General features: G+C 44.4%; 1 protein-coding gene across 3 annotated transcripts in view; it reads right to left on the bottom strand.

Moving 5' to 3' along the window:
• The window catches only part of LRP6 (LDL receptor related protein 6), a 118,108-nt gene extending 105,487 nt beyond the window's left edge, over window positions 1-12,621 (bottom strand). For 2 of the 3 annotated variants that reach the window (XM_038153022.1, XM_038153023.1), the window contains exon 1: window positions 12,254-12,621. In XM_038153022.1, coding sequence (XP_038008950.1) covers window positions 12,254-12,308 — 55 coding nt within the window. In that variant the 5' untranslated portion in view covers window positions 12,309-12,621. The remainder of the gene's footprint in view (window positions 1-12,253) is intronic. The other variant, XM_038153021.1, reaches the window with a different exon arrangement.
• Window positions 12,622-13,032: the final 411 nt, after the last annotated feature.

Raw genomic sequence — 13,032 nt, 5'->3', positions numbered from 1 at the left:
CACCAGGTAATCAGCCAGGCCTGAAGGCACTGCTGAGCCTCACACAGCCACGCCGCAGAGGTTCCTCACTCACTCCCTGCTGCAGCTCGGACTGGCTGAGCAGGGAGCGCAGACAAACACCTCTGCATCAGCCCAGACAGCTCAGCTGAATGACAACTCGGGAGAAACACAGCTACATTTAGGATGTGTAGCTTCATGCAGATTGATACAAAGCCTCAACTTGTAACATTCCAAAGGGCTGGCGGATGAGCATGTTAAGCTTTCCAATTTGTTGCGACATTCAGGAATGAAGACTTCATCACTAAAATAATAAAAACCAGGTTTGTTCCCCACTGCCTCTAGCCCTTCCCAGAACACACTAAAGCTTCAATGGGCTATAAAAGCCAGTTACTGAAGTTGGCAGCATTAGGACCGAGTATCATCTCTGCATTTACTTCACCCAGGCAGCAGTGCCAAGAGCAAAGTTGCGCCAGAAGATCCCACCCTGTCCCAGCTTTGAAAGCACAGGACACTGAAGAGATGTCTTGAATTGAATAATGAAGTTATGAACTGGGCTCAGAAGTCCAGAAGCACCCCCTTTCAAAGCTGGGCAACTATTTGGCAGTTAAGTTATAATGGGGCAAAAAGACAGATTTTAGATTTTATTTTAAGAAGCTGAACTCTTTACATGTTTCTATTTCCCTTTCTATAGACATAATAACAAAATATAGTGTAACTACAAAAAACTACAACACATTGAAGAGAAGCACATATTCAGGAAAGATAAAAACACCTATCCTGGAAATCAAGAATGGAAATACTACTAAATATTACTATGTCCTCTATGACCTCAGAGGTCTACATGCAGGTAATTCTTCTAATTAAAGTACCCAATACAGAGTAAAAGGTATGTTTAGTTATAAACCAAGGGATTTTTTTTTTTATCCACCAGCAAGAAAAAATGTTTCCTTAAAGAACACAAAAATTACAAAACCTCAAGTCCAACACATTTCAGCTGCAACAAAAATAATTTACATGGTAAGAAACTTCTGCCAGTAGTGGTCACTAAGCCTGTAACTGTTTCTTAACTCCAGTGTTCAGGTAAGACCTTTCCTAAGTTTACCACATGCAGTATTGAAGTCCAGACTTTAATATCTTTTATCCAGACTTTAATTATCTTTTTTGCCTTACTTTTACAACTAGAATTCTACCAGCATCCTTCTTCCCATGGCCAATCTCCAGTTCTTACACCACAGATTTCTCTTGGCTGCAGCTCCTGTCTCTCTTACTGAAAGTTGCTAATCCCCAGGACACTCAAGTCTGCTTTTCCTTGCACTTGCTTACTCAAGTCTCACTTTGTACATCTGACTTATGGGCATCTCTTACAGGCATAAAAATGCTGCTGCCCACAGGATGCAAAGTTACAAACCGACATAAAACGAGCACTTTACCAGCTAAAAGGGATTTTAAATCTTTTTGGTGTTTCAGTGGCAATTTTAAGCTGTCAGAATTTGTCATGCTTTTCTTTAGTCAGTCCAGTGGCCTTTTCCACAAATTCCCACTTTCTCCTTTCTACTTTCAGTGATCCAGGACAGCTCTGGGTGCCATGAGGCAAGGGCAGTCCTGCCTTCAACATGTTCATTCTCTTTCACTGACATGGAGTTTAGCCTGGCTAAAACAATTAGCACACACTCATTTTCCCCAAATCCTTTTTTCTCAGTCCCAAACCCCAGCAATACTGTTCTACCCCCTCCCTCAGTTAAGGGCCCCCTCCCAAGCTGATTCAAATCCCTACATCAGCGAAAGGTTTGACTGGGTTAGCAAGTTGAATCAACTCGAGAAGTGGTTCAGCAAACTCCAAAGCTGACATAAGGCGAGCAGCAGGGAGCTGGAAGGGGAAGCAGCTCTCCCCCCTCCACTGGCAGCCTGCTGTATCTGCTCAAGATGCGACTGCAGCCATCTCCCTTCTCCCCAGCTTCACTTCCAGCTGTCAGTTCCCGACCCCTCTTTTGCCTTGGCTCAAGCACTTGTCCTGTGCCACGATGCAGGCAAGACAATATAGGGAGATAAACGTGCAGAAGGCTACTGAGCTCTCCTCACCACCTGCCAAAAAGCAATTTTTAGCCAGCCATCATCCAGAATCAGTTCAGACCAAAAATCAAATCAATATAAGCAGCAGCACAGCAGGGAAAGGAAAGACTGCATCAGCTTTGACTAATTAGCTGAACCAGTTCCTCATGAATCCCCAGTTAAGGAACAGGACTCAGAGCAGAGGTGGCCACTGATAAGTGGTGGCAACCTGCCACAGAATCACAGTGTGGATACCACTGAGCAACTGCTGACATTATAGAAAGAAATATCCATGGTGAAGTCACGGAAAGAAACCCCCCGGACTGTCCCACTGAAAGATGATGATGTTGAGTTGGGAAGGAAATACTCTCCATCTTGTAAAAGTCTTGCTGAAGAACTCTGAGTGTCTAAAGTGAATTGGCACTGCCAAGCACGCTGCTATGAGGACATGGAGAGGAGAGAGGACTGGAGAGAAGAGGAGACAGTGATGAGATGTACCAAAGACACACATGCTGGCCTGGATGAGGCACAGTAAGCAAGGACTCCAAATGCCTTGACGGAATGACAATGAGCTCACATTCAGCTCACAAAAGAAGGAAAAGTAGAGAAATGGACATAGATAACCAGCAAAGAACATTAATTGCAACCTCCCTAAAACCATTCAATACACAAAACTCCTTGTACACAATACAGTAATCATCCCCAAGGTGTCCCACAGAGAACCAACACAAGAACGTAAGGAAATGTTTCTGGACTGGCACAAGGACTCTGGAGCAGTCAGTTGTGAGGACTGTCCCTTCACTCCCTGGGTTTCAAATTTCTTCACCACTGCTCACGCTTCTAAGAAATTCTGTATATTTATTTTCTGCAAATATTTGAGTTTTGCTGCTCAGTTTGGAGAAGCAAGAATGAAAAGACTGAGGTAGCATTGGGAATAAAGCCTGGGAGACTTGTATCAAATAAGAGAGACAATTTGAAAATTAACATAAATTTTTCCAAATAGCAGGGAGCCAGCCTCAAGAAACTTATACAGAGATGGTTTATATTTTCAAGCAAACAATAAAATCACCACGAAATACATACAAGTTATAAAGCACAGCAAGCAACAGGCCAGGATTTTGCACCCACTTCTCCATCACAGCGCTTTCTCAGTTTTTTCCACACAAGACACAATTCCATACATTTTTTAAAATAAAAATAGTTAACTGACTTACTAGTGCCCACCATTCCTCTTTCACTGTGAACAGAGAGCGCTCTTCTCTGTGAACTCCTTATTCTCACAAATATACTTGCAGGACACAGCAGGCAACCAGGAATTTAGTAAACAAGCATGAGGCAGCCCAAACTTGGCAGAAAGGGATTTTTCTCCTCTTTTCAGCTAACCTTAAATATATTCCTCAGGTTAAAGCCATGCAAGGGCTGTTCAGATGGTAACTCAATAGGTCACAGGAGCAGCAGGCCAGTGAAGGAGATGAGCAGCCATATCAGTGCAAAAGCAAAGACACCAAGTTAGGCAACAACAACATTTGGATTCTGCACTAAACTTTACTGTTTTCAGGCCTTTGGCCAGATACTGTCCATACAGACCAAGACATCCGGCAGGACTAGCTGGTACAGAGGCAGTAAGTCATCCTTTAGCATGCTAAATGCAGGAAAAAATTTACCTTACTAAAGATAAAAGGATGGAGACATGAGAATGAGAGGAGGAAAAAAAAATAAAAAGGACTTCAGGAAAGAAAAGAAATACCAGGTCCAGGCATAAAAAGCCAATAGACATGCCAGATTATAGCAAAAGCACTCATGACTGAAATACACCACGAAGTCCCATCCTATGACAGGCAAAAAACCTTCTGAATAGCAGGTATCACCTGCCAAATCATCCCACTGGCAACAGAGCCATACAGCAGGATTACCAGAGCATGGCTCTTCTCAGTGCTAGGTAGCACACTCACACAGATCTTTTGTCCACCTTTCTGTAATATGGACTCCCCTGTTCTGAAGTTCTTTTGATTGCACTCTCATGGGGGTGGAACACAGCACTTTAGCTCTGACATTTTTCTAATTTTATATTCTGAATCTACCTGGCCGACAACAGGATGAGCAGAGAGCTGATGCATCATCTTGCAGCTGCATTTCCATCAAACACTACCACCTTCTTCCATGACCCTTCTGGTTACAGAGCAGCAGTAAAATAAAGGTGACCTGGCACTTTCCAGGGCAAACTGCAGGCTATGGAAAGCAGGAAGGCTCCTTAGGGATGTGCAATCAAGTACTTCCGTGATCCACATTAAGGTCTGCAGAACTTCACCATTATACAGCTCATTTTCTCAGGTGTCCTCATAATCTTCCTTCAGCACTCTTCCAGCCTCTCAAACAGAGATAACACACAGCACTGCAGATGAAGTCATACCAGTTCCACACACATTGGCAATACTTCCCCAGTTCTACTGGCAACTCCCATGTTTAAATCGACACGATCTGTTTGATGAAAAAGTTAGTTAGCGAGCACCTCTGCTCCTGCAGAAAAGCCTTGTTTGGCTCCACCACTGAGAGCCCCACAGCTCAGCAGGGATGGTATTCTGCAATCTAAACTAAGGGAAGAGAACTGGATCACACTGAAACAAAACACTGCCCTTCACACCTTCTGGCATCACCTTTTCCTACAGTGAGAAACAAGCCAAAAGCCTTGATCACATTCCTCAGGAAGCTGTTGAAGCTGAGTCCCACCACTGAAGGACAGCACCGAGACACACCGCTGTGGCGCTGGGACACCTGGAACCCATTTCCCAAATTCTAGGAAGGCTAAAGGCCACAAGACACACTTCGTACACCCTGGCCTGGAAGTGTTACTCTCTGTCACTCCCACCAGCTCACTCACCTCCTTTGCTGGAGTGAAACCCATGGGCACAGCCCAAGCCATGGGGTCTTACCCCAACTGCTCTCAGTCTCACATGGATCAAAGAATTCACACCCTCAACAGCAGCACACTTCCAACAAAGAAGGCCTTTCTCCACACTGACAAGAAGCTCACAGGCAATGAACTACTCTCAGACGATTTTTCCAACAATTTATCCAAAGCTGCACACCAGTCTAAAAGATACTCAAAAAATATTTCCTGAGGTGGGTCAGTTTGTTTCAGGTAAAAACCAAATCAAACAAAACAGATTATTTATTCTGTTTTGAGGCTGGGGTTTGGTTTGTTTTTTTTTTTTTGGTTTTTTTTTTTTTTTTGTTTTTTTTTTTTTTTTTTTTGTTAGTTTAGATTATTTAAGCACTATCAGGAAGTTGCTGTAAGGCAGGAACATAGAATTTAGCACAAAAGACCCCAGTTAGAATGAATATTTATGGACTGTTTTAATGGGTAAAGAAAGATGTGCACTTACTTCAGTAATTTTGAAAATTATGGGACATTTAATTTTTACTTTGTGAAAAAACTGTTGTAGCATACTTTTAACTCTCATACTTTTAATATCCCAGCACTACTAATGCCAAAGGGTCAACAGGCTTCCATGAGATGTAATAACACATAGGAGAAAACTAAACAAACCACCCCGTGAAACAACACACACACACACACACACACACACACTCATATAAGCAGGATCCCTTGGAAAAGGTGAACGACCTTGTCTTTTATAAAATTGAATGGGACTCATTCCTGGAAATTCAAAAGAAAAACAAATAAACCCATAAACACAAAACCACCCAACTTGGAATTACATTACTCCTTTTACCATTACCTACAGGGTAAAAGGGTAACTGCTGAGCTTCAGTTTTTGAGTTATAAGAACATCACTGCGTTTTCTAAATGGACATAATAAGACTCAAGGTCTTATAATTTGTAGACCTTGTATCTTATAAGGTCTTTGTAGACCAACAAATTCCTAAGGTCTACAAATTCCTACTCCTTTATTATTCTTAATATTCTTTCTCTATTAATCTGTGTGTGGACAAGAGGATTCTTGGATTTCCAAAGAAAGTGTTAATATTTTAATTAACATTAATACTATGAGTTTTATTCCCTGCTTTGACAGAACAACTAAGGGAACAAAGTTTAAAATTCTATAACACCTTAAATTTCTGTTACTTTCCACATATCCTTAACTTCCAGAATTCCAGCAAACATATCAGCTTCTTTCTATAAGCCTGAGCTCTGACAATGGACAGAGGAGAATCTTTGTTATTAAGGAATTCTAGAGGCACAAATAGTTTAAAAACCCCAGCACACTACATACAAACTATATTTTTCCTCTGGGAACTAATTGGGCAGAGAGGGGAGGAAGGGGAGGAATAACAGGAAAAATATAAAGGTATCATAGAGAAGAAAACAAACCATTTTTGATTAAGCAAAATTATATAGCTAGTTGATTAAAATTTTCTGTCTCAAATATGATTACTTTCCAAATTGGACATCAAGAACTGACACATGGCCCTCATAAGCAGAAATAAAACTATAATCCCATTATTGCTGCATTGATTATATCACAAGGGAGTAATTCTATTTAGGTAATGTGATCCTGTAACAAGATACTAAAAAAATCTGCATGAATGTTGCCATTTTCCACGTCTGTTTATACTAAAAACATTTCCTTATTGTTCTCTCCTTATAAATACTGAAGCTCAAAAAGCATTCCAGCTTTTAAACTAACATGCTTCTATCTCCAAGTAGTTTATAACATTTTGCAAAGGAAACAAAGTTTTACTAACTAAAGCATTGCCTCTTTTAACCTAGACTTTGACTGGTTAGTTTCTAAAAAGCCTATTATGAATAAGGTATTACAGACAAAGGCATTAACAGCATTCCCATTCTATTCATAGACTGGTATGTTTGACTCCATTTCAAAATTGGTGAGGAATTGTTCCAACTACATGGAAATTGAAAGGTCTGTAGCAAGATAATAATGAGACAAAAACCCCACCCTATTTTCATAACCATTTCACCAGAGAATATATCAAAAAGCAGAAATGACAACAAGATCATTTCTACTTGCAAATGCAAGCACTGTGTTCTGAGCAAGTTAGTCCATGTGGAGCAAATAGCAAGCCTTTCACATTGTGAATGTCCTGACATAAATATTTATAAACTGCAAGGACATCTAGAGAGTTTAATGAAGGCTCTCTATGTCAGTTTGCCTGGTAAATACATACATTGGAAAAGGTTGATTAATGTGTCAATACCCAGCATTTATGGATAATCTGTTAAAGATCCAAAGCTTGCCCCTTTCAAGCTTTGGACAATTACCACAAAAGAATGACACAGCCTCTTTGTTTGGAGCACTGTGCATTCTGTAACTCTGCAAGTGGTACATACTCTGAAGCCACACCTGAAGTGGGAGCTGAAAAACTAAAGGTTATTAGGAGAGCATGTACTTCGTTCACTGAACAGCAATTACACTTTGGAAGAGTCATCACTACAAAGTGCTTGGCACAGAAGAAGTGGAATCGCTGGCTGCTGGCTCACCCCAAACCTCATGTGCACACACCAACAGTCACCCTGGCTGAGCCACAGCATTTAAAACTTGAGGGCTCAGTTTTAAGTGAGGAGCACCACCCGTGAACATGAACAGACCATCCCTGAAGCCTGCAAGGGCAGCTGCATCCCCCCCTCCACATCTTTCTAAGCAACTTACACCTCTTACTGGTACAAGCCCATCTGAGGGAAATTCCTGATCAACCTAAATTCTGCCCAAAGCTCTCAGGTGAGGGGGCTGAGGCATGAGGGCTCCCCAGCAGGAGAACTGGAGAAGGAGCAGAGCAGGCTCCCAGACCCAGCAGAGCCACCAGCTCAGCCAGAAGCAGGAACGTGCATCAAAGCTAGAGCTCCAACTGCATTTCTGGCACCACACAACAGTAACATGGACCCCTCCCTACAGTACGAGGAACTTTGGAAGATGGCACCAGCAAAGCAACCCAAGTATTTAACATTTCTTAAGAAATTAATGAAGTTAAATATGTTGGGGACAAAGAATATAGTATTTAAGTCTGCAAACTTGCTGCCAGAGGAGATGAATGGTGGCAAATCAGAAACTGAGACCAGTTTCTCCCTGTTTTCCTGCCCTAGCCCACTCCCTCAGAGGGAAGAAAAAATATCTTCACTCTAGTTGGTTTAAACTAAAAAGTAAATTTTAAATGTAAATATTACATGCACTGCAGCAGATATTTTTGAAGCTGGCATTTTTGAAATGCGACATCATCATAAAGGTGAATTATAGATGTCCAAAGGAATCTGATTTCTCCAGCTCCCAAAGATAGAGCTTGAAAGGTTCCTATATCCCCAATACTTAAAAACAAAATGAAAACAAAACCCTTCTACATATTCCATCGCTTGTAGCCAAATTCCTTACCTAGAACTCTGGGAATGCAGATTGAAGCAACTCTCTAGGGAAAAAGGAAACATGAATACAGTTCATGCCCCTCTAACCAGTATTGCTGTGAAACAAAAACAAAGCTTTCTACCTGAATACCTTCATAGAACTCCTCATGCTGAAGGATACAAGAAGTCCTTTACCTGCACATACCTCTGACCAGACCTTCCCTATATCTTCAGAACTTCCCCATATCTTGTCAAAAATGCTACTTTACCTTACCTCCGAGACAGTAAAAATTGCCATCAAACTTTTTAAGTCCTATTTTTTCAGTTTTAAATAAAAGCTAAAGCAATCTGATGATAACTAAACTATATCACAGAGATGCAATTGAAAGAACTGTAAAATTAATAGTGGATTTTGGAACACCTTAGATCACACTAATTTTAGACTACTCTATGAAAAGATGAAAGAGGAAAATGGCAGACAAGGGCACACTGATTTCTGAGGAATCATACAATGAAGAAACATGACTAGAAAACAGTTGATTCAAGCTTGGGAGAAGAAATAGACCATGATTATTTAAAATAAAAAATATTTTCAAGTCTTACTGTCATAGTATTGTACAGCCTCTAGGTGAAGAGACCCTTCACCTGAATGCAAAAACACAGCTCTGCCTGGAAATGACACACTTGGTCTCCAACCTGAGTGCTTCAGGAGTAAAAACCTATTCTTTATCCCCTTCTCTGACTTCTGGTAGAAAAACACGTGCACACACCACCAAAGTTTAGCAAAGTTTCGAACACACCACCGCTTAGCAAAGTTTTGAACATTAAACTCTTCTAAACAACATGCAAATAGATCTTTAAAAAAAAAAACACAAAAAAACAAGGATCTGTTTATGAACACAGAAACAATGGATTAAAATTAATTAAAACAGTAACAATATTACAACAATAATAAGGGATTCAAACAAACTCTCTTCTCAACTCTAGGAAAGCATAGTTTGAAAATACCTATTACCAAAAAGACATTTTCATTTCTTCACTATCTGACCCTAAACACAGAGGTCTGTAACATTCAGTAGGTTTGCACAAATATCCTTTATAGGATTTCTAGTCAAGCAAGAGCTTTATGCACTGCCTGCATGATCAGGGTAAAGCCAAAACAAAGCAGCAATTGCATGCTGACTGGAGAGCTATTTCAGGAAGAAAGCGAGTCATGAACACTGGTGGAGGAAGAACTCTATTTATCACTTCTTAAAAAGTTGAAACCTCAGTTTCACACTCACTGTAGTGCCCTGACAGATGTGATGACACTGCAGCTGTCAGTTATCTAGCAATTATCTCTCCCATTGGTTTCACAGCTGTTCTGAGGAACACCTCAAAGCTGCCATGGAGCAGCTCTAACTCCACTCCTCTGGAATACCCTAAGGGAGTGGCTTCAAGAAGCACTGTCGGTCAGAGAGGTGGAAGGCCAATCTCCCAAATCAAACCATGGGCCAAGAGGAGAGAACAGAGACCAGGGACATCTTTCTTCTAGCAGCTATAACATTAAAAAAATCCCCAAGCCCAAACCACAGAACCTCCACAGCATGGTGTTATGATGGTAACCTCCCGTCTCTCAGAAATTCAAACACTTGCCCTGACAACTTCAGTAGGATCTGGTTTACTGCAGTCCTTGGGTGATTTTTGAGACAGGTGCCTCGCCCTGCGCATCCATTTCTAGCCAGTAACAGCTTCATTCTTCTTCAAGTCGTTATGCATTTCCAGGGTACTGATTTTTTTCCTTTCCAGACTAGTAAGCAAGTGCACCACAGTTTCTTCAGAGTAATAGTTCAGTTGCCATAAACCTTTGTCCATTTGCCTTTTCTGTGAGAATGGGAGGCTGGCTCTGGAAGCAGAGAGGATGCTGCAATCCACAAACACACACCACTACATTTGCTGAGTTTCTGTCTCCAGCACTGTTGGCTTGGCATCCTCTACAGCACTGAATTCACAAACTAAACAGTGAACTTCCTAACTTCAGCTCTACTTTCATGTATAAGCTTATTCAAACTCATGCTGGCACTGCCTCTGCCTCATTATGGAACTGCTGACACCTCTTCTGAACTCAACACATCTTACTCCACTTGCACAGATGCTGTTTATTAGGGAGGATGTATGCATTAAAATTTGATTTTTGTTTCTTCACGGTTCAGCTGTTCCTGCTGTTTATCTCTATCCAAAGTAACAATTAGCCAGTAGGAAAATTACTATCGTGTCACAAGCAGAGGATTACAACTTCAGGTAGGCAATCAAACAGCAGGGCACCATGAACACAGAAGAAACAGAAATGCTGCTGGGATACAAATGTCCTTGGCAATAGACAGAGGTGAGAGATAAGAAAAGAAACGACAGCCGTATGATTTATAGACTTAATGCTTCTTCAAAGTGTCCCATTAAGCATGAAGTATACAGAAATTTGCAAAAGCACATGTCACTATTTTGAGGTTAATTTGCTGTAACAATATTCTGTGACATCACAAACAACAGCTATTTCTGTGCTGTCATTTGAACTAGGCTGAACATCAAATTAAAGCCAAACACATGGTATTTTAAGCATGGGTATGATTGTTACTTATTAAAATAATCAGGAAACACTTTCTCCCTATCCCCGAGAGCCAACTTAACTTTTAAAATTTGGGGGTTAACAGCCACAATGTAAGTATGAAAAGTTACACATGCCATTCAAATAAGTATATTTGTATCTCTGCAAACAGGATACAATATGGCAAACAGATGCACAGGGTAAAAAAAAAGGCTATGGATGAGATGAAAATCTTTGTTTTCCAGATTACTGAGCAACTGGAGACTGAGCAGTTACTTCAACCTACACCACCTTTAGAGTAACTTTCATCAAAACACTCTAATGGAGAGGAACTCTCTAAATCAAAATGTGGTTGATTGACTGTTAGCAATTAATCTCTAGCACATCTAGTATGAAAAAAGTCAAAATCAAGTAAACAGAAACATTATGTATGCAAGCACCACAGACGATTTCTTTCCAGAAAGACTGAACACAGATAATAGTTACTGTAGTTAGGTCTACAGCATTAAAAAAAAAAAAAAAATCCTGTTTTCTTTCAGATTGTGCCCTGCAATACAAGAAATTTTGTTGGAGCCGGGAAGCGGAATCGAAATTCTCAGCTACTTTAAGTAACATCCCCTCGTAAGGCACTCGACTGCTCCTCTAAAGCTGTGTGAACATCCGTGGTGCTTCACCAGAGAAAAACAAACTTCTCTCAAGTCCCAGCGCAGCGCCAGCCTAGCTGAGAGCTGAGCCTTCACTGGTGCCCCGGCTGCGGGGCGAGGGTCGGCGCAGCAGCGGCTCCCGGGCGTTCCCCGCTCCCGCAGCCGAGCACGCGGGGGCTCCGCGCTGCCCGCAGGATGGAACGGCGCGGGGTGAGCGGGACCGGCCCGGCGATGGGCACAGCGGGACCGGCCTGACACCGCCGGGGCCGAGCTCTGCCCCAGAGCCGCTGCTGCCCACGGACTGCTGGGCTTGCAGAGAGACACGGGGGGAGCGTGCGACAGTTTAGGGGGATCCTTAAAAAAAAAGGCAAAAAAATAAGAAAAGAAAAAGAAAAAAAACTTGAAAACAACAATGGGGCGGCTCGGGACGCGGCCGGTGGCCGCCGGCGGGGCGGGCTGCTCCCGGCGCGGCTCGGGAAGTTGCTCGGGAGCCGGGGAGGCGGCAGCGGCCGGGAGCCAGGGAGGGAGCGCTGCCCCCGCGCCGGGCCCCGCGCCCCGCCGGCAGCCAGGCCTCGCCGCTCCCCTCCCGCACGCCCAAACATGGCCCCTCGCCACCAACCCGGCAACTTTCCCCCTGCCCCTCCCGCCGCCGCCCGCCCCGCTCACCTCGCATCAGGGAACAAAAACTGCAGGCGAGTAGGCTGCGCAGGACGGCCCCCATCTTCCCTCCCTCCTCGCTCTCACCGGCGGGGAGGCGGCGGCGGGGAGCAGCACCTCCGCTGCCAGTTCATGCTTCCAGGCGGGCGGGGGAGGCGGCGGGGAAGGGGAGGGCGGGAGGCGGGGAAGGGCGGCCGCGGAGATCCCCCCTCGCCGGTCCCTAGCAGGCCACTGGCCCCGGCGTGCCGCCGCGGGAGCGGGCGCTGCCCTCCATGCCGGCCGCTGCCGCCGCCTCACCGCGACCGCCGCGGTCCTTCCCCCATCCACCCCTCCGCCGGGCGCGCACAGGCGCAGGGATACAGTCCTCCTCCTTCTCCTCCTCCTCTTCCTTCTCCTCCTCCTCCCGCGCCGTGCCCGGCCGGCTCCCGGCGCAGCGCCCGCCCCCCGGCACCGCTCCCGTCGGGGAGGGCGGGAGCGGAGGGGCGGGGGCGCGCAGCTCCGCTCTCCCGGGCGGGATCGCGCACACCCCCGGCAGCTCCGCAGCCGGCAGAGCCCCGGCGGGGAGCGCGGCCCCCAAGGGGGGAGCTCCCTAAGGGAGGCAGGTGAGCGGGGTTACGGCACCCCCCGAGCACAGGGACGGGGCGAGGTGGGGGGCAGCCGCATTCCAGCGGGACTACTTTGCCTCCCCTCGCCCCCTCCGCCGGCTGCGATGCGTTCAGCCCTGGCCCGTGAGGACGGGACTACTTTCTGCCACAGAGCTGCGGCGGCGTCCGAGCGGCAGCACAAAG

This window comes from Motacilla alba, chromosome 1A (genome assembly GCF_015832195.1).
Source record: "Motacilla alba alba isolate MOTALB_02 chromosome 1A, Motacilla_alba_V1.0_pri, whole genome shotgun sequence".
NCBI lineage: Eukaryota > Metazoa > Chordata > Aves > Passeriformes > Motacillidae > Motacilla > Motacilla alba.
This window is presented reverse-complemented; position numbering and strand designations above follow the sequence as displayed.